Source organism: Geotrypetes seraphini, chromosome 6 (genome assembly GCF_902459505.1).
Source record: "Geotrypetes seraphini chromosome 6, aGeoSer1.1, whole genome shotgun sequence".
Classification (NCBI taxonomy): Eukaryota; Metazoa; Chordata; class Amphibia; order Gymnophiona; family Dermophiidae; genus Geotrypetes; species Geotrypetes seraphini.
Window position 1 is genome coordinate 17,157,685 of NC_047089.1, and position 20,578 is coordinate 17,178,262.

At 43.6% G+C, this 20,578-nt stretch overlaps 1 protein-coding gene across 4 annotated transcripts in view; it reads right to left on the reverse strand.

Moving 5' to 3' along the window:
- Positions 1 to 20,578, reverse strand: part of TENM4 (teneurin transmembrane protein 4) — a 1,150,563-nt gene that overhangs the window by 89,515 nt on the left and 1,040,470 nt on the right. For 3 of the 4 annotated variants that reach the window (XM_033948175.1, XM_033948174.1, XM_033948171.1), the window contains 3 exons: positions 13,884 to 14,027; positions 10,324 to 10,573; positions 3,207 to 3,227 (listed from right to left, as the gene is read on the reverse strand). In XM_033948175.1, the coding sequence (XP_033804066.1) occupies positions 3,207 to 3,227; positions 10,324 to 10,573; positions 13,884 to 14,027 (415 nt within the window). The remainder of the gene's footprint in view (positions 1 to 3,206; positions 3,228 to 10,323; positions 10,574 to 13,883; positions 14,028 to 20,578) is intronic. The other variant, XM_033948172.1, reaches the window with a different exon arrangement.

Below are 20,578 nucleotides of genomic sequence, written 5' to 3' on the forward strand. Positions count from 1 at the left end.
AAGTCCCCCTTGATGATAGGCACTTCGATTCTCCCTCTGTATTCGCTGTGATAGGGGATTGACAGACCCGCGAATGCAGAAAAACCACGAATAACTTTTTCATGTTATTCGCTGTTTTCTATTAAAAACCATCGTGAATAGGGTGAAACCGCGAATAACATGGCGGGAGACCTGGCCTGTTCCTGAAGGAGAGGCAAAACAAGGTGAAGAAAGTGCCGGGAATCGGGCGATTTTCTCTGCAAACGCTTGGAATCTTTATGCAAGCTGGCGTCATTTGGAGGGGAGGAGCCAGCAAGCTAAAAACCGTGAATAATCGAAACCGCGATTGCTGAAACCGTGTATAGCACTTAGATGCAGTGACGTAGTAAGGGGGGAGGAAAGATTGCCCCAGGCGCCATCTTGGTGGGGGCACCGGCACCTCTCCTCCGCTCCTTTCCACTCCTCCTCCACCGTGTACGTGCCTTCACTCCCCCTCCCCCCCACCGTACCTCTAAATCTTCGCCGGTGTGAGCAGCGGCTCCGACCTGCAGCTCGCACTGGCCTCAGCGCTCACCCTCTGATATTACTTCCGGGTCCCATAACTAGGAACTGACATCAGAGGGAGAGCCGATACTGGTGCGGGCTGCAATTCAAAGATGCTGCTCGGCCAGGGAAGCTGAACCGGTACAGAGGAGGGGGAGGGGCAGAGGAGAGGGCACCACTGGACGCCTCTCACCCTCTCTACGCCAGTGGTTAGATGCTACCCTACAGAATAGAACTTAGTGCACAGAAACATCTTATCAATTAATGATTCCTCCGATGAGCCTAAAACCTCAAACCTTTAGGTGCCAGCTTATAGAAATATCCTGTTTGCATTCCCCCCTCCCATTCTATAGATATAGCCCCATAAGCTGTGCATGGAAATCGGCGCGCACAGGACCAATCGGTGCCGATAACTGGCAATTAAGACCTCATAATTGATGCCGATTGGCACTAATTAAAAAGTTACGTGCACAAATTGGTAGGTGCGCTTTATAAAGCGATGCGCATCAGTTCTAGTGTGTGAATCTGAAAAGGGGGTCATGGCCAGGGCAAGGAGCGTGGGCGTTCCTAAAAGTTACGCACACTGATGTAGAAGACGACCAGTCAGCGCGCAACTTACCCCTTCTTCTGCAAAACCGCGCTGAACGGCCCACGCTGCTCCCGACGCAAACTGCGTTCCTATGAGCATCGGGAGCAGCGCGGGCCATTCGGCGTGGCTCCCCGGGAGAGAAACCGCCATCGCGGTTTCGTAGAAGAGGGGGTTAGGCGCTGGCATCTAAGCCTAGTTTTTCTTAGCCTACATGGGGGCGCGTACGACTGCTAAGCGTGATTTTATATACGGCACACACCTTTTGCAGAATCACAATAAGCGCCGTCGTGCTGATTTTTTTTAAGGTGCTGTATTATCAGGCCCTTTGTGTAAATGATTGAAAATACATCTTTTAAGATATGGATTTGAGCTCTTTGCTTCAAATGTGACACACAGGACTTTATTCAATAAAGATTTTCTTCCATAGGCATGGAATGAAAAGTTTCTCTTTTTTTGCAAAAGCAAATTAAATATTGATCTACCCGCACTTTCGCCCTATTTCAAACTCACGTACCACTGAGAATACAGTTTTCAATAAGTAGTTAAAGATACCAGTTTCACACTGAAGCTGTGCTTTCAACCCCAGCCGCAGTAGAGCAAAGGGGCCGTTCTTTAAGGCGGCAAAAGCAGGTGTAACTGCTGGCAATCCAATCATTTATACACATATGCGATCATGTCCGTCTGGTAATGCTAATGGTAACCTATGGTGATGACTTCCCTCCTCGGTAGTATTCTGTAAGTCTGCGCCTAGATGTGATAGCCAAAACTGTGGATACAGATGTTCTGGAGATAATTTATTAAACACAGACATGTTTAAAGACAATAGACTGTTTTCAGTCCAATTCTTTATATGTGAGGTTGCAAACCATTGGACCCCTGAGGAAGGCGTGTTCGCCTAAACACAGACCATGTAGGGTACGGATGGATTTTTATCACTGTATTTTTTATCATTGTACTTTTTTCATTGAATTTTCATGGTTTTATATGTCAGTGTTTAATAAATTATCTCCAGAACATCTGTATCCACAGTTTTTGTTTTCATCAGTGGATCATCGGGTCTCCTCATTTTTCTTTGTTGGGCAGACTAGATGAGCCATTTGGCCTTTATCTGCCGTCATGTTTCTATAACCATAAAGCCCTATGACCTCACAATGCAGGTGTAAAGAGCCTTAGCCTATAGGAAGAGGAGATGCAAATGTTAAGAGCCTTAGCCAATAAGGAGAGAGATAATGGTTACTGCAGATGGGCATTTTTTTGCTACTTCAGCTTGTCTGCGGTGTTCTTTGCTCACAAGTTTAAAGACAATAGACTGTTTTCAGTCCAATTCTTTATATGTGAGGTTGCAAACCATTGGACCCCTGAGGAAGGCGTGTTCACCGAAACACGGACCGTGTAGGGTCCGGTTGGATTTTTATCACCGTATTTTTTTATCATTGTACTTTTAAAATTGAATTTTCATGGTTTTATATGTCAGCGTTTAATAAATTATCTCCAGAACATCTGTATCCACAGTTTTTGTTTTCATCGGTGGATTGTTTTCACTGTGGATCATTCGGTCTCCCCATTTTTCTTTGTTGTGCTGCACGCCTAGATGTGATAGCGCTTACTTTGTGTGGGCATTCACATAGGCGGAGTTTGGACGTATTATGCACATGATACAAAATATAATCTACGTGCGGTATCTTGCAACCTGGGTGTCAGCATTATGCCGACAGTATGGCTGGTGTGTTTGCACCTTAAAACAGATGCAATTTCAGCCATGCACGCTTGCAATTCTATAAGGAAAAGTAAGTGCCTACTTTTCTTTATAGAATAGGTTTCAAATAGGCCCTTTTCTTGCCCCCTTATAGAATTAACGCAAAACAACTTTCCTCTCTGCATAACCTCTCAGTTCTGTGTTTCTTTGTGGTGGCTATTGTAGACCCAAGGCGAGTCTGACGTCCCACTCAATGATTAATGGATTCCCGTGTCTAGGACGGGCCTTGGACCTCTCCACTTGCTATTGAATGATCTGAAAACGGTATCGTCAGACTACCACATGCCAAGAGGCAACAGGACAGAGAAAGATTTTAAAGTGTCCTCCAGTTTGGCTTACCTATGTCTGAAATCTTTATTTCTGACAGAAAACAGGAAATCAAGGAAAGAGAAAAAAGAAGATGTTAGTTCAGTTAGAAACATTCTTAGCAGGCTTAAAACTTCACTACATATTGCATTAATAAGTAAAAGGTTAATAAGGCATGCCATGGTGTTTGCTAGATAGCAAGGTACCTGTTAGTGAGCTCACACACACCTGCGGTTATATACTTGAAAAAAAAAAGTATGATCTCACCTCTTGTACTATCATTCACTTATGACGTGACTGAGATCAGCATACCCTGCAACTTTAATATAACTGCAATGGGCATTCGTTTGTAATATTTTTGGTAGAAAATATGGCACACCGACAAATCCCTGCATGACAATAGCGCTCCGACAAATGCGCGCACGACAAAAGGTATACATACATTGTGCTGCCATAAGTGGATATCTGGAAGGCCCTGATTTGCTCAGACTCCTCAGGCCCCCGTCCCTTGGGAGGGGCTTGAGGCTAGGTGACTGCCTAGGGCCGCCGCTTCTGGGGGACAGCAAAAGCAGCTGCAGTCAAAGCAAATCAATAGATCCTGATGGCATAGGGCCATCAGTGGTACCTTGGAATCCGAACTTAATCCGTTCCAGAACCCCGCTCGAGTTCCAAGACAATTTCTCCCAGTAAAAATAACAGAAACTGGATTAATCCGTTCCTTGGTCCCACAAACTCAGATCGGGCCCCCCCTGGCAGAGACAGCATGATCGGGCCCCCACCGGCATAGACAGCAAGATCGGCAACGGCAAGCGGTGCTCAGCCCAAAGCTTCCCGCCCAGGCGGAAACTGGAAGCTGCGTCAGAGGGGAAGCTTTGGGCCGAGTAACGCTTGCAGTTCCCGTACGTTCGGATTCCAAAGCAGCATTCTAATTCCGGGGCAAGATTTAATAAAAAAAATAGTTCGGATTCCAAGTTGTTCGAGTTCTGGGGCGTTCGGATTCCGAGGTACCACTGTACTTTTATGTACAGGCAGGGGCAGCAGTTTTCAAATGGCCCATGTAGCTTTTGGAAATTGCCCTATCATTTGTGTGTATGTGATATTTAAGGATGAGGGGGAGGGTTACCAGACCTCTTTTTGAGGACACGTCTGGGAGTACGGACGGCTTTTCAAAACCCGGCGCTTTGTTCGGGTTTTGAAAAGCTGTTGTCGGGCAGGGAGGAAGTCCGCACATGCGCAACCGTCACACGATGACGTCACGTGCATGTGTGTGTGATGTCATCACACAGCGTCCGTACATGTACGGACTTCCTCCCTGTCTGACAACAGCAGGCAGTGGGGTCGTGGCTAGGGCGGGCTTGGGGGCGGGATTAGGGCAGGGATGGGAATAACTAGGTAGGCCTGGGGGCATGGCTAGGGCAGGCTTGGGGGCTGGATTAGGGCAGGGATGGGAAGAACTAGGTGGGCCTGGGGGGCGTGGCTAGGGGGGGTCCATATTTTCCAAAAGGAAAATCTGGCAACCCTAGGGAGCCTGAAAGTTCATTTGGGGGGGGGGGGGGAAGGAGAGTATAAAGCTAGAGGTTTGCTAGAGTACCCAAAACCCTTGCCGCAGTCCTGATGAGTATAAGTTCAAATGCTAACGAAGGGGGTCTTTTACTGAGGTGCGCTAGTCGATTTAGAGCGTACTAAATGCTAACACGCCCATTATATTCTATGGATGCGTTAGCATTTAGCGCGAGCTAAATCGGCTAGCGCACCTTTCATATTTAAATTTCTTAGGGGGTATGATATCTAATTAGAAATGGGGACTGACAAGATTAGATGGGCCTTGTGATCGCTACCCGCTGTTCGATTTTATGTCTCTAAATAACAGAAGCAGCTCACACCCCTTTCCGTCAAAAGGGAGTTTAACAACTTAAGTAGACATAGTTCCCTGCCTTTGTTCTGTCTAGAACAGTGTTCTCAAACTCGTGGCCTGAGGGCCACATGCGGCCCGCCAGGTACTATTTTGCGGCCCACGGTTTGTACTAGTGCTGTCTTTACTAGTGCTGCCTGCTCTTTGCAGCGTCCTCCGGCTTCCCCCCTGGCCTCCCACTCTTACCTTCACATAATTAACGCAGCCTGCAGAGAGGATTGCCGGTGCTGTAACAATCCTTGCAGGCTGCCGTCGTCCTCAGCAGCACGTTCCCTCTGCTGCAATCCTGCTCCTGATGTCAGAGAAGGGGCGGGACTGCGGCAGAGAGAACGTGCTGCGGAGGCCAATGGCAGCCTGCAAGGCTACAGCACCGGCAATCCTGTCTGCAGGCTGCGGTAATTAGCCAAAATTAAGACCGGGAGGCCAGGGGGGGAAGCTGCAGGGTGCTGCAAAGAAGGGGGGGAAAGATTTATAAACTCTAAAGAGTTTTACCTCATGCAAAATTGTCATTTCTTTAATAAGACATTAACTATTTTTTTTCTGAGGCCCTCCAAGTATCTACAAATCCAAAATGTGGCCCTGCAAAGGGTTTGAGTTTGAGACCACTGGTCTAGAAACATAAGCATTATATTACCGTTCAGTGCCTTTGAGGGACACCAAGGTCCATGCTAAAGGGGTCCTAAGGGACTCCTAAAGCTGGTACTGAAGGATTTAGGTCTGGCCCCTATTCATCTCTTACCAAATGTCCTTTTTCTTTCTTACTTAAGAGTCTAGGGCAAAAGGTTTCTAGCACAAATGTGAACCATCCGTTCATCTTCACCTGAGAGTTTGGTGCTCTTGGACTTGCTAAGTTGGCCCTCCCTTGAATTTCAAAGATCTGACATTGCTCAAGTTAGTGGGCTTTTGACAGAAATAAAATGATAGTTTTCTAAATTTTCTCTTTTTTTGTTATTGTATTTAAGGAATGAATGCTTGTAATGCCTTGTTCGTTACTTTGAGTTGCTCCTCCCATGACTTTTAAAGATCTAAGATGGGAACGGATTGCTCAAGTTTGTGGGGTTTTGGAAATTATTGTTTTTTAAAAATTTTCTCTTTTACTGAATTTAAGGAATTCGTGCTTGTGATGCCTTGCTCGTTACTTTGATGTTTCAGTGAAAAAGCAACATACCAAATTTTAATAAAATAAACACAGATGCACCATTTTAAATTCTAGCATGGCAGTAGCAAGCTTTTTAAAGACTGAGACATGGGCCCAATCCAAACACAGCTCTAAATGCAAAGGGAATGCCTATACACTTCCCCCTCCCCATTCGCGGTTTCTGCACTCGCGGTTTCACATAATCGCAATTTTTTTCTGGGGAGGGGGAAATTTTTTTTAAAAAAAACATATTTTTGACCTCCCTGCCGCCTTCCCGGCCTTACCTAGTGGTCTAGAGGGCTTTCGGGGCAGGAGCGATCTTCCTACGCTCCTGCCCCGTGCAGATCGCCATGAGGAAATGGCTGTAGGGAGTTCCCGTCGTAGTCTCGAGAAACTACAGGAACTCACAGCAGCCATTTCCTCTTGGTGATCTGTATGGGGCAGGAGCGTAGGAAGATCGCTCCTGCCCCGAAAGCCTTCTAGACCACCAGGTAAGGCCAGGAAGGCGGCAGGGAGGTGGGGGTGGGTCAGAGCCGGATATTTGCGGTTTTTCACCATTCGCGGTCCGACTCTCCCCGTATCCCCTGCGAATAATGAGGGAGAAGTGTATCTCACTCAGTAGCTTTGTCGTCATATAAGAGAGCGCCTGTTTCCTGTGGCACGAAGCATGAAACTTACATCACCCTACAACATAAGACTCAACTCAAAACATCTTCTAGGGTAGAAACAAATGACATCACTGCACCCCATTTACAAATGATAAAAGGGATGGGAAGACTATTTTTCTTCCCCCCCCCCACACCCCAGATGGCTCGCAATCTAAGGAGCCTTTTTACTAAGGCGCATTAATGGATTTAGCATGTGCAAAATTAGGGTTACCATATGGCTCCAGAAAAAGTCAGTTTATATTTTGTGTTTTGTGATATGCTTTTGTTTCTGTTCATGCCAGTGTAGTGTACACTTGTTTTTGTTTTATTTTAGTTGCTTTCTTCCTCTTGACAAAGATTTCATCGAAACACGGCCTGTGTTGAGGAAGTGTGAGGAGATGTTAGAAGATCAGTTGCCTGTTATGGCATTTCACCTCCGCTTGTGAAGACTTTGAAAATGTTCTCTGTCCTCTTGGTTTGAGACTTTTTTGATTATCTAACTCATTATACTGTTTACTGACAGCACGTTTGCACTTCCACCTGCACTTTGTGATATGGAGGTTGGATTTGAACTCTAATCTGTTTGGGATGCTGGTTTTTTTATTTTTTCCTCTCTGGATGGCCCACAATCATCTTGCTTGCTTCATTCCTCATGGACACTGTTCCAGGAAGACTTCGAACTCTCAAGCTAAGTGATTTATGAACTTTTGAACACAGCTATATTTATATATCATTGTATGATTTTTTTGTGTGGCCTTTTCCAGCCTGGTTTGATAGTGCCTGTTATAGGTTATATGTTGTTATATCTTGTCTGGTTTGTTTGTAGTGTTTGTATGGTGTTCTGTGTATGCTATTCTATGAAAATTTTGTGATATTTTTGCAAATTTTAAATTAATAAATATGTACAATATTTCAAATTTTGCAATTTGAGTACATTGCTCTGATATTATAGTATTTTTCTGTGGTATATACTCTTTAGGGATTTCTTTTTCTTACCTCCAGAAAAAGGAGGACAGATTGAGACATTCGGGTTTTACTTCCTTTGAAAGCAATGGAAGTGAAACCCGGCTGTCTCAATCCCTCCTCCTTTTTCTGGAGCCATACGGTAACCCTACGCTAAATGCCATTCAGCCCATAGAAAATGGGCTGCGCGGTATTTAGAGTGCACTACTCAGGGCGTGCTAAATCCGTTAGCACGCCTTAGTGAAAGGATCATGAAGTTTGCACCCAGGCAATGGAGGGTTCCATAACTTGCCCAGGATCCCATGGATGTGCGGTGGGATTTGAACTATGCTTCTCAGCCCCTTCCGCTAACCATTAGGCAACGCCTCCACTCCTGTTTTATAGAATGATAAAATATAATTTTATTTGGTTAGGGATTAGAATTGCACGTTACAAAGCATAAACAATATATGGTTTTCTTTTCAGGAGAAAATTTTGTTCAGTAACTCTATAGCAGTGGTTCCCAAACCTGTCCTGGGGGATCCCCCCAGCCAGTCAGGTTTTCCAGATATCCCTAATGAATATGCATGAGAGAGATTTGCATATAATGGAAGTGACAGGTATGCAAATCTCTCTCATGCATATTCATTAGGGATATCTGGAAAACTGACTGGCTGGGGGGGTGTCAGGTCAAAAGCGTGCCGGGACAAAGGCACGCGCAGACAATTGAGCGCAGCGCGGAGGTGCGCACCGCAGAAAATTACTGTTTTTAGGGCTCCGATGGGTGTGTGTGTGGGGGGGAACCCCCCACTTTACTTAATAGAGATCGTGACGCGTTTTGGGGGCGTTGTGGGGGGTTGTAACCCCCACATTTTACTGAAAACTTCACTTTTTCCCTGTTTTTAGGGAAAAAGTTAAAGTTTACAGTAAAATGTGGAGGGTTACAACCCCCCAAACCCCCCATAACGCCGGCACGATCTCTATTAAGTAAACTGGGGGGGTTCCCCAACAAAACCTCCCGTCGGAGCCCCTAAAAACTGTAATTTTCTTCGGCACATGCCTCCGTCTTGCGCTCAGTTGTCGACGTGCGCCTTTGTCTTTCGCGGGGTTGTCTATGAACCGGCTGGGGGTCCCCCAAGACAGGTTTGGGAACCGCTGCTCTATAGATACGGTTACCAGACATCCGGGAAAACCCGGAGATGTCCTCTTTTTAGAGGACTCTCCAGGCTCCCGGACAGACTTTCCAAAACCCAGCATTTGTCCGGGTTTTGGAAAGCCCCAATGAGCTCGGGCCGCGTCTGCAGGGCCTCTGAGCATGCGTGGATGATGGCGCACTAAAACCCTACTCTTCAAAAAACACATAAAACCTGTTTAAACACACCCAGTTCCTTCCCTAACTCCACCTACCACACACTCCGCCCACATCTAATCGAAAATGTTTATTACCCAACATGTTGCTCCTTAAAAGTTCTCGACAATTCTTATGTAATGTTACAATTCTTGTAACCGCCTGACAACTCTTGTGTAATCCGCCTTGAACCGCAAGTTAATGGCGGAATAGAAATCACTAATGTAATGTATTCCGCGCATGCTCCAAGCTCACCAGATGGGGCTGGAGCTCGTCCGAAAGAAGAGGAGGCTTTGTGGGGGTTGGGGGTCATGTGTCCGGGGTTTCCTGGAGAAAAATAGGGTAACCCTATCTCTAGAAGTACAGAGGGTCTCTTCAGTGGAAAACAAATGCTTCCAACCTAACTGTGCTGCTGCTTCTCGTGTTTATCACACCAAAACGATTTTAGGCACCATTGAGATACAAACAATTTTTCCAAATCCAATGGCGTTCTTAGCGGTCGCTTCAGAACAGGATCTTCAGAACGCCACCCGAGCAATTTAGCTCCGCGTGGCAGCACTCCTCATGGATCCCGTCTACCGGATGCGACCCATTTTAATTTAACTTAATAATATTTATTTTTACTTTTTTCATTTTATCAACTTAATAAACTTAGCTTAGAAGTTCGATGGAGCAGTATAAAATTTTTTTAATAAGTTTTAAAAATGAATAAAGATTTAAAAAAAAAAACCAACTTGAAACTTACGTGCTATCACTGCGCTGGTCCCTGCCGACGCGTTTCAGACTTTCATCGGGGTCGGGGGCTGATACCGGGGCTCCAGCCTGCAGAAGTGTAAACTTAGGGCTCCTTTTACTAAGTTGCGCTAGCGTTTTTAGCGCCCGCAGGAAATTATCGTGCGCTACACCACATGCTACGCTTCTAGAACTAATGCCAGCTCTATGCAATGTAGCACGCGCTATTCGGCGCATTTTGCCCTAATGCGGCCTAGTAAAAGGAGCCCTTTGCCTGCTCAAAAAAACCCGCCGCACATCCCTTGCACTAATCCATCAAGAATAAAACATTCAACACAGTGGTAAAAATGCCGGGCCTGACGCGCTAAATACTTTATGGTTAGAGGGAACCTGCAGCCGACATCAGGCTCGCAGTGAGAAACCTGGTGTACCTTAACTCCAATACGTTGGTGACGTTTCCGGAAGGAAATATCCTCCGTATGTAGTTGAAGTCTCCAACGTAAAGGCTTCCATCCGACCCGCACGTCAGGGCAACAGGGGCCAAGAGCTTGTTGCCGTCTGCCAGCCCGTTGCAGCTCGGACAGGAAATACTGCGCCTCCGTCCGTTACCCATGATGCTTCCTATGACAGGTGGCTGCTGGGAAACGAACTGGTTCTCCCCGTTCCCTTTATGCAGGATGCCTAGAAGATAAAAGGAAAAAAAAAGGAGGAATACGACTAGAGGCAAACAAAGAGGGTTGTTTGTTTCTGTCCAGGCAATAACACAAATCCAAAGTGGGGAGCAGTGATTATAGCTGAAAGCACACACCAATATATATTAAAAAAAAACACTGCTAACAAGAATTGGAGGAAACAGCCACAATCATTCAAACAGAGAAAGGAAAATGGTAAAACCGGAGGACATAATTTGCAGTTGAGGGGGTGGGAGACTCAAGAGCAATGTAAGGAAATTCTTCTTTACGGAGAGGGTGGTGGATGCCTGGAATGCGTTCCCGAGAAAGGTGGCGGAGAGGAAAACAGTGACGGAGTTTTAAAAAGTGTGGGATGAACACAGAGGATCTAGAATCAGAAAATAAGAACTAAGGCAAGTACTGGGCATACTTTCAAGGTCTGGGTCTATATATGGCCGTTGGGGGGGGGGGGGGAGAGGATGGGCTGGGGAGGGCTTCAATGGTTGGGAGGGTGTAGATGGACCGGAGTGAGCTTTGATGGATACTTCAGTAGTTGGAATCTAAGAACAGTACCGGGCAGAGATTTACATCCTTGCCCAGAAATAGCTAAGGAGAAGAAGAAGAAAAAAAACCCCAACAAAAATAAATTAAAAAAAAAAAAATCATAAAAAATCATAAATAAATTGTGGAGTAAAACAAACCACAATAAAGTGGTTCCTGGGCCACAAGGTACCCAAAGGAACCCGTATCATCACTGGAATGAAAAAAAACTCCACAACATAAATATAATTCAATCATTCAAAAATAGAAAAAAATTCTTCAGACTTGTTGAATTTCGGGCTCCAAACCAATAAATGTTATATCTGAAGGCTACAATAGTGAAAACAACAGAGCAGTTGACAGAAAAATGTATAACTTGCGGCTGGCATGAATCCCATGCAAATATATTTTGAGCACTGTCCAGAATTAAATACATCCTACAAAACGTATCTCGAATAACTGGAACAGATTTTCTAGGGCACAGCCGTTAGCTTCAGGAACACAGCATGCTTTATCTCAGTCATTCACAACACAAGGTTGCTTTTCTCAGAAGCATTATTATCAACTAATAATGGTTGTTACTTGCTGATTCTATATCTGACAGATAACATGTTACATGGAACGGCCTAAGGCAATGTATGTTTTAAAGATCAGAGTTGATGTGGCGGAACTAACACCCCAACTGGCCACTTCAGGTCATGTGTACCGCAAACATACAATGCGTTTGGTGACCAACCGACTGCCCTGTTCCCAATCAGGTCAGTGATCTATTTTCAAAGACAAGCTGCAGACCTCACAGCATACCCTGAAAAAAGCCACAGCCCGACGGCTGAAACGTCCTAAAATCATTGACTCCACTGTGTTAAAAACTCCTTAAAAAGAAATACCGTAAGCATGCATAGATAAAATTGTTTTTATCTCTTTTTATCAGCTTTGGCTGCCAGAATTTGTGCATAAAATTTCTGCATAGATCCAAGAAGGGGACGTGGCCATGGAAAGGGTGTCGAAAGATCAGTGACGTTCCTATAATTTTTTGTGCCTTGTTACATACAGAATAAGGGGGGTCTAACTGAGTGCCATTTACAGAATAGCGTTTTGCGCAAATTTTTATCAGCGCCATATACAGAATTTAGCCCCAAATGCTACCTGTAATAATAATTTAGGTTTATGGTCTGCCTTTCCACAGTGGCGTGCAGCGTAATTAGCAATTCAGCTACAGGAAGTCCCTTCCCTAAAAAGTTTAAAATTTATGTGGGAACCTTAAGTAACCTTAGAAGACCACAATATGAGAGCGTAAGCTATGCAACAGTTTGCTCCATTTTGAGAGCATGGCAGGTCTACTTTAATCCAGCCTGTCATCATTCATAAACAATGCTGATCTTAAAACTCATTAGAGTGATTGCAAAGCCATCAGCTAAAGCTTTCATGAACCATAAAAGCTGCTATAATATCGATTCGTGATTGCTGTTGCAACCAGGGCAGGATTAACCAATAGGCCAAGTAGGCACGTGCCTAGGGCCCAAAATTGTCAGGGGGGCCCGATGAAGGAGGGCATCAACATTGTTTTTTCCAAATGGCGATGGGCCCCTCCAGCATCGATCGGCAATGCGGACCCCCACCCCAATCGGCAATGCAGCCCCCCCCCCATTGACAGAAAGTAAGACAAGCAAGCAACGCGGGTAAGAAAGGCAACAGGAACTGTAATTGTGGAAGCGGTGCTGCTCGCCCAAAGCTTCCCTCTGACACAGCTTCCTGTTTCCGCCTGGGCGCATGGTGGGGTGGGGCGGGGCAGGGGGGCCCTGTGTACTTGTGTGCCTAGGGGCCCTCGACAAATTAATCCTGCCCTGGTTGCAACATCTCCTTGCTTAAAAGACCACCACTGGAACTGAGCTGAGTGCAAGATTGACCAAAGCTCAAATGAGTCAATCTTCTTTCTGTCTTGTTTCCGTAGTGTCCAGCTTTCACATCTATAATTGACCACTGACAAAATGAGTGCACAGACAAATCTGATCTTCGTTTGGAGTGTTACCTCCTTGCCCTTGAATGCTTTGTCAAGAACCTTCATTGAAGAACGACCAAGTGTTATTCTATGGAGTACTTCTTCATTGCTAGTTGCTTGTTTACAAAAGAGCCCAGGAGACTGAAATTTTTTACAACTTCTATTCTATTGCCTTCGAGCTCAAAATCTTCAGCATTTTCCGTGTTCATGATCTTCGTCTTGTTTATGTTTAGTTCTAATCCCATGTTATGACTTTTGGCTTTGACTTTTCTCAATAGATATAGAATGTCTTCTTTGCTGCTGGTGATGAGTGTTCTATCATCTGCATAGCGCAGGTTGTTTATATTTCAGCCACCAACATTGAAACCAAAGCTCTCTTTTTCTAAGTTTGCTTTTCTGAAGATGGCTTCGCTGTAAGGTGTCGAGATGCATCTTTGGAAACCAATCAATGTTGCCATATTCAGTTGGTTGTTAGCCTCCAATTATTTCTCATTAATGCCTCGATATCTAATTGTTGCACGTGCATCTTGGATCAGCATCCAAATGTAGTCACCTTATGTAGAATCTGGTCCAAGGGAACAAGAAGTGTCGGGGAGTGTGTGTGTGTGTGGGGGGGGGGGGATAAAGATCTCAAGCCTAATTTTCTTGGCTCTCATTCTACTGCTCTGATCGCCAGGCCCCTCCTTCTCCTACTAGGCCAAGATTATGTTCATCTCTCTTGGTTGAATTTATTAGCAGTTTAGAAGAACAGAGTTTACTGAAATTTGTTCGATCTACTCACCACTTTGAATGTTTAGGGCATTGTGCTTGTCCAGACTCCACCCCCCTAGCTTGGAAGCATCGATTTCGTAACCCTGTAGTACAGCTGTCCTCTTCTCCCACAGGATCAAGTCTGGACATGATTCGTACTCATAGCCCACAGACACTGGGATTGAAAGAAAGAAAGCAGGTTAGTAATTTGAAAAATGTGCACCAATCCCTAATTCTATCACCTTAGTCATATTGCAATTAAAAAATGACCTAAAACAATCCTTATAACACTTTCAAACAAAATAAGTCACTGTTTAGTATTCATTCAAAAAGCCTCAATTAAAAAGGGATTTTTAAAAAAATCTGTAAATTATTAATCATCCTCAAGTGTCCTACCAAGTTATTCGAACATTAACGTATATGTGACAATGTAGGGGAGTGTCCAAGTGCACCAAACAAACCAAACACAAGAAAAACAACATCAAGGGCCTTCAGAATTAGGGACAATCAAAGGAGGTTTATTGTAGGACCTTGCAGAAAATCAATGATAAATCCCAGTAATTTTTATTTCCTTTTCTCCCGCTAACTTTTACTTCATACTACTGTACAATATATTCCCATTCAAAATGAGGAAAAGTAAATTAGAATCACAATACACTTTTCCCTCAGTATTCGCGGTTTCAGCAATCGTGGTTTCAATTATTTGCAGTTTTTAGCTTTCTGGCTTCTCCCCCCAAATTACATCAGCTTGCATAGAGAAATTGCTGATTCCAAGCGTTTACAGAGAAAATCGCTGATTCCCAGCACTTTCTTCAATGTGTTTTGCCTCTCCTTCAGGGACAGGCCAGGTCTCTCACCATGTTATTCACAGTTTCACCATATTCACGATGGTTTTTAATAGAAAACAGCGAATAACATATGAAAAAGTTATTTGTGATTTTTCTGTATTCGCAGATCTGTTAATCCCCTATCACAGCGAATACAGAGGGAGAAGTGTACATTTTATCGAACCTGAAATGCATGAAGTGCAATCTCCCTTCACCTGACAAAACTGGGAAACCTGACAACGCTGAGAAAGAAACATCAATTATCTCTGAACTTCGTAAAATAAAATAACTTCTCAATAATCATATGGCTATCTCTCATGATATGAGAAAGGAACTCAAAGACATTCATGCCCAAATTGCATCCTCGCAACAACAAATGGAATCTCTTTCGACATGAACAACCAAACTTAAATCCTCAGCCACGCAGATCCAAGGCAATACAGTGGCCCTTAAAAAGTTAATGGAAGATTTTTTAGATCTGGCAAATCAATATCCGAATTTTAGGCTTACCCAAGGGTGCAGAAGGTAATGATGTTTTCAATTTTCTTGCAAATTGGATTCCTAAATTTTTGGAGATTGAATTCACTGTTCTACTTGAAAGAGCTCACCCTACCCCCTCTAGGATTCAACAAAGCACCAAATTTCCACATTCTACTGCGGCTAAATTAATGTCTCATACTCTAAAAATCCTCATGTTGGCGAAAAACAACCCCTCCTCAATTTATCAAGGAAGGAAATTTTTAATCGAGCCAAACCTGGCATTAAAGAACTAGGTGCTCAATTTGGCATGCTATATCCTGCCTGGATGAAAGTTACCTATCACAACAATGCCATCACTTATATTGATCTTGATCTTCTTGGAGCCTAGATTCATCAAATAAAAATAGGGTAATTTAATATATTAAATGAAGATTGTTGTGTAAACATGTATTGATATTTTTCGCACTGGAATATTGTTATTACTGATTTGATCTTTATCCATGTTTAAATATTTCAGAATAATATATATCCTTTATACCATTATTTACTTATAATTTTTTATCCTGGGCTTTTCAAGACATTCACAGTGGTGTCATTCCATCGGGGCTGCTTAGAACCGGCAATTCTGGCTATCATACTTCAGGTTTTTATTTATTTAGATTTCTAGCCCATTCTCCCCGAAGCTCAGAACGGGTTACATCAGGACATTCTTAATGCAGACATTATACAAAAGCGGGGATATGACAGGTCTTAGAGAAGTGGGTATAACGGGAGAAAATTGTTGAAATTTCACAGAGTCTAAGGGCTCCTTTTACTAAGGTGCGCTAGTGGTTTTAGCGCGCGCGCGCTAGACACTAACGCCTCCATAGAGCTTGTGCTAGTATTTTTCATTTAGCGTGGGGTTTGCACGTGCTAAAAACACTAGTGCACCTTAGTAAAAGGAGCCCCAAGTTTGAGATTGGTCATTAAATACAGGGGCACAAAGGCGGGTTACAGAAAGGGGGAGGCAGTCTGTTTAGATGAAAAGTGTGGTTTTCACTGCTCTCCGGATGTCATCAGTGAGTTCTGAGATCTTATCTGATTAGGCAACTGGTTCCAGAACTAAGGGATGTATGAGCGTTTCCGGGCCGTTTCCATCTGGAGGGATTTTCCATGGGGGATGTGCAGTCGTCTTTCCGTGGTTGAGCGAAAGGGGGGAGATTGGGGGTGTACTGGTGTAGTTTGAAAGCTATGCATGTAAGGGTTATGTTGTGGAATCTTTTTTTGAGCAATTACTAGAGCTTTGAAGATGCGTTTCCTGATAGGTAGCCAGTTTATGGAGAGATATGCATTATACATTCTTGCTCACAGCACTCTCTCTCTATAAAATCACTTTTATTGCTATGTACAACACCTTGTGACATATTTTACTTAGTACACGGAATAATCTTTAAATATGGTTAATTTACATTTAGCATGCTGGAACGTAAATGGTTTAAATCATCCTTCAAAATGCAAAAAAAAAAAAAAAGGTGCTGATTAAGCTGCATCCAAAAATATAGACATTCTTTTACTTCAAGAAACTCACTTGAATACTAATGATTGTAATAAGTTACATTTTTCATGGACAAGTACTCATATAAATGCCCCAACAATAGCAAAAAAAAAAGAAGCGTTTCCATAATCATTAAAAAAATCTATTACTCACACAATTCTTCAACAAACTTTAGATACAGATGAAAAATGGGCCATAATAGCAATACTGTACAACTACAATCCTTCAATCCATCATGAATATTTATGCTCCAAACATCGAATCTTATACTTTTATACCAAAACTTAGAGATGAACTTATGGAACTAAACTCGTTTCCATTTATTATAGGCAGAGATTTCAACATACCTTTCGATATTATCATGGATCACCACTCACTATGTAATTTTCATCCATCCAAAATGTGGCATTATCTTTGGTCTCCTAGAACCTTGGAGAACCCTTCACCCTACAAAGAATTTTCATTCTACTCATCGCCCCATAATTCACACTCCAGAACCGACTATTTTCTCACTTCCAAATCTCTTCTTTCAACAACCATCTCTGCACAAATACATTCCAGAGTGGTATTGGTCCATGCTAAGGTAACTTTAAACATAGATCTTCTACCTCCAAAACAATATAATTGCTGGAGAATTAAGACAGCATACCTAACAGATCAAGATTTCATCTCCAAAATAAAAAAAAAACCTTCCTTCAAGAATTTTTCAATATGAACTGAGATTCTGATAATTCCTTTAATATAATTAGGGAATCATTCAAAGTTAGTTTGAGTGGAGAAATTCTCAGCTAAGCCTCTTGGTGTGAAAAATAAAAAGGATCAATCTCATTTGAAAAACTTGGACTCAGAAATTGCTCAAAAAAGCACAGTTACTTACCGTAATAGGTGTTATCCAGGGACAGCAAGCAGATATTCTCTACATGTGGGTGACGTCACCGACAGAGCCCCGTCGCGGACGTTTTTGCAAGCAGACTTGCTTGAAGACCTTCAGGCTTGCGACTGGCCCACGCATGCGCGCGGGCCCCTCCCTCCCTGCCTAGGGCATGCGTCTCCTCAGCGTGTCCTCAGTTCAGATAGCAAGCAAAGAAGCCAACCACGGGGAAGTGGGTGGGTTGCGGGAATATCTGCCTGCTGTCCCTGGATAACACCTGTTACGGTAAGTAACTGTGCTTTATCCCAGGACAAGCAGGCAGCATATTCTCTACATGTGGGTGACCTCCAAGCTAACCAGAAAGGGATGGAGGGAGAGTTGGCAATTTAGGTGCGAGCATAGTGACTCAAAAGAAACAAACCAAATAAGCCGCGGTGCATGAGGGACAATGAGATTGCGCGAAGCAAGGAAACAGTGCTTCTGGCTCCGTGGAAAACAGAGAACTGAAGACACGCTGAGGAGACGCATGCCCTGGGCAGGATGGGAGGGGCACGCACGCATGCGCGGCCCAATCGCAAGCCTGAAGGTCTTCGAGCAAGTCTGCTTGCGAAAACGTCCGCTAGGGGGCTCTGTCGTTGACGTCACCCACATGTAGAGAATATGCTGCCTGCTTGTCCTGGGATAATAACTTTTATACATTCATTCTGATGATAAAAATATTATCAATACTTATAAAACTCAGATAGGAATATAATACACTTTGCAGCAACAAAGCCAGATTGGATATAATTATGCAAAAAAACAGGTTATAAAGCTAATAAAGCTGGTTGTTCTCTTGCCAAATATTCAGCCAACAACAAGCAAAAATCCAGAATTGCATCAATTACTTCTAATACTGGGGCATCCTCAATAGCTCAAGAATCTGAGAATTTTTATACTAACTTTTTCTCTTCCAAAACAAACAACACTGACAATAATATCCATCTTTAACTGAACATCAAGCACAAATTCTCAGAGCACCTATCACAGAAGATGAAACTGGGAGAGCAATTAAATCGCCACCATCACACAAAGCTCCTACCCTGGATGGCTACCCAGCCAAATTCTACAAAATATTCATCAAAGATCTATCTCCAAAACTTAGGGCTCCTTTTACAAAGGCGCGCTAGGGCCTTAACGTGCGGAATAGCGTGCGCTAAAATGCTGCATGAGCTAGCCGCTACCGCCTCCTTTTGAGCAAGTGGTAGTTTTTCAGGTAGCGCGCGCTATTCTGCTGCGTGCGGTAAAACCCATAAAGACTTATATACAGTAAAAGCTTGGATTGCAAGTAACTTGGTATACAAGTGTTTTGCAAGACAAGGAAAACATTTTAACTTGATATACAAATAACACATTGCAATACGAGTACATACAGTATACACGCGTCACATCACCACAACTAGGCCGAGGGTTCTTCTCTCTCTCTGACGCTGTGGAAGTGTAGTGACTGTTCTAAACGAGAGAAGTCTTGCAATCCAAGTACATACAGTATACATGCGTCACATCACCACAACTAGGCCGAGGGTTCTTCTCTCTCTGACGCTGCGGGAGTGTAGTGACTGTTCTGAACAAGCAAAGTCTTGCAATACGAATACATACAGTATACACGCGTCACATCACAACTAGGCCGATGGTTCTTCTCTCTCTGATGCTGCGGGAGTGTAGTGACTCTTCTAAATGAGCGAGGTCTTGCAATACATGTATAGTATTTTGTATTAAAGTTTTTGGGTTGTGGAACGAATCGTCTGAGTTTCCATTATTTCTTAGGGGGAAATTCGCTTTGATATACAAGTGTTTTGGATTACATGCATGGTTTCGGAACGAATTATGCTCGCAAACCAAGGTTTTACTGTACTTATCTCTGGTCCAATTCATCTGACCAAGATCATTTTGCCGACGCGCAGATAGTGGCACTCCCAAAACCTGGGAGAGACCCAGCCAAAGTCGCCAACTATAGACCTATTTCTTTGCTGAATATTGACTGTAAAATTCTTCCTAAAATACTTGCTTCAAGCCCTGGATTAAATTTAGATCAATTAATTCATCCAAATCAAGTGAATTTCATGTAAGGTAGATTCATAGAAGACAATGCTCATACATTTCATGGCCTTATTGAAATTGCTCATCTAAATAATCAACCATGTATAACTTTATCACTGGATGCTGAAAAAGCTTTTGATATAGTGGAGTGGCAACACCTAGTTTATATTCTTTCTTGGTTTGGCTGTGGGGAAACTTACACGCACTGGGTCCAAATTCTATATACAACCCCTATTTCTAAGCTTACAGTGAGAGATTAGAGAAACTGGACCTCTTCTCCCTTGAAAAGAGGAGACTGAGAGGTGACTTGATTGAAACGTTCAAAATACTGAAGGGAATAGACTTAGCAGATAAAGACAGACTGTTCACACTCTCCAACAGGGCTGTGGAGTCGGAGTCGGAGGAAATTTCGGGTACCTGGAGTCGGAGTCTGAAGTACAAAAAACTGAGGAGTCGGAACATTTATCTACCGACTCCATTTTTGAACTTGGCATACCAATCACGGGCGATTCTTTCAGCTATAGCACCCACTATATACACAGCACAAATGTTGCGAGCAGCTTCTTCGGCCTTAGAACCTTGATTAAAAGCAAAAAGAAGGTGGTGTCGAAAATGCTCATTTCTCTCAACTTGACATTCCATTTTAACGATCTGAAAATTAACCAGTGCTGTGGAGTCGGAGTCTGAGGGAATTTCGGGTACCTGGAGTCGGAGTCTGAAGTACAAAAAACTGAGGAGTCGGAGTCGGAACATTTATCTACCGACTCCACAGCCCTGCTCTCCAAGGTGGAGAGAACGAGAGGGCCCTCTCTAAAGTTGAAAGGCAATAGATTCCGTACGAACATAAGGAAGTTCTTCTTCACCCAGAGAGTGGTGGGAAACTGGAACGCTCTTCCGGAGTCTGTTATAGGGGAAAACACCCTCCAGAGATTCAA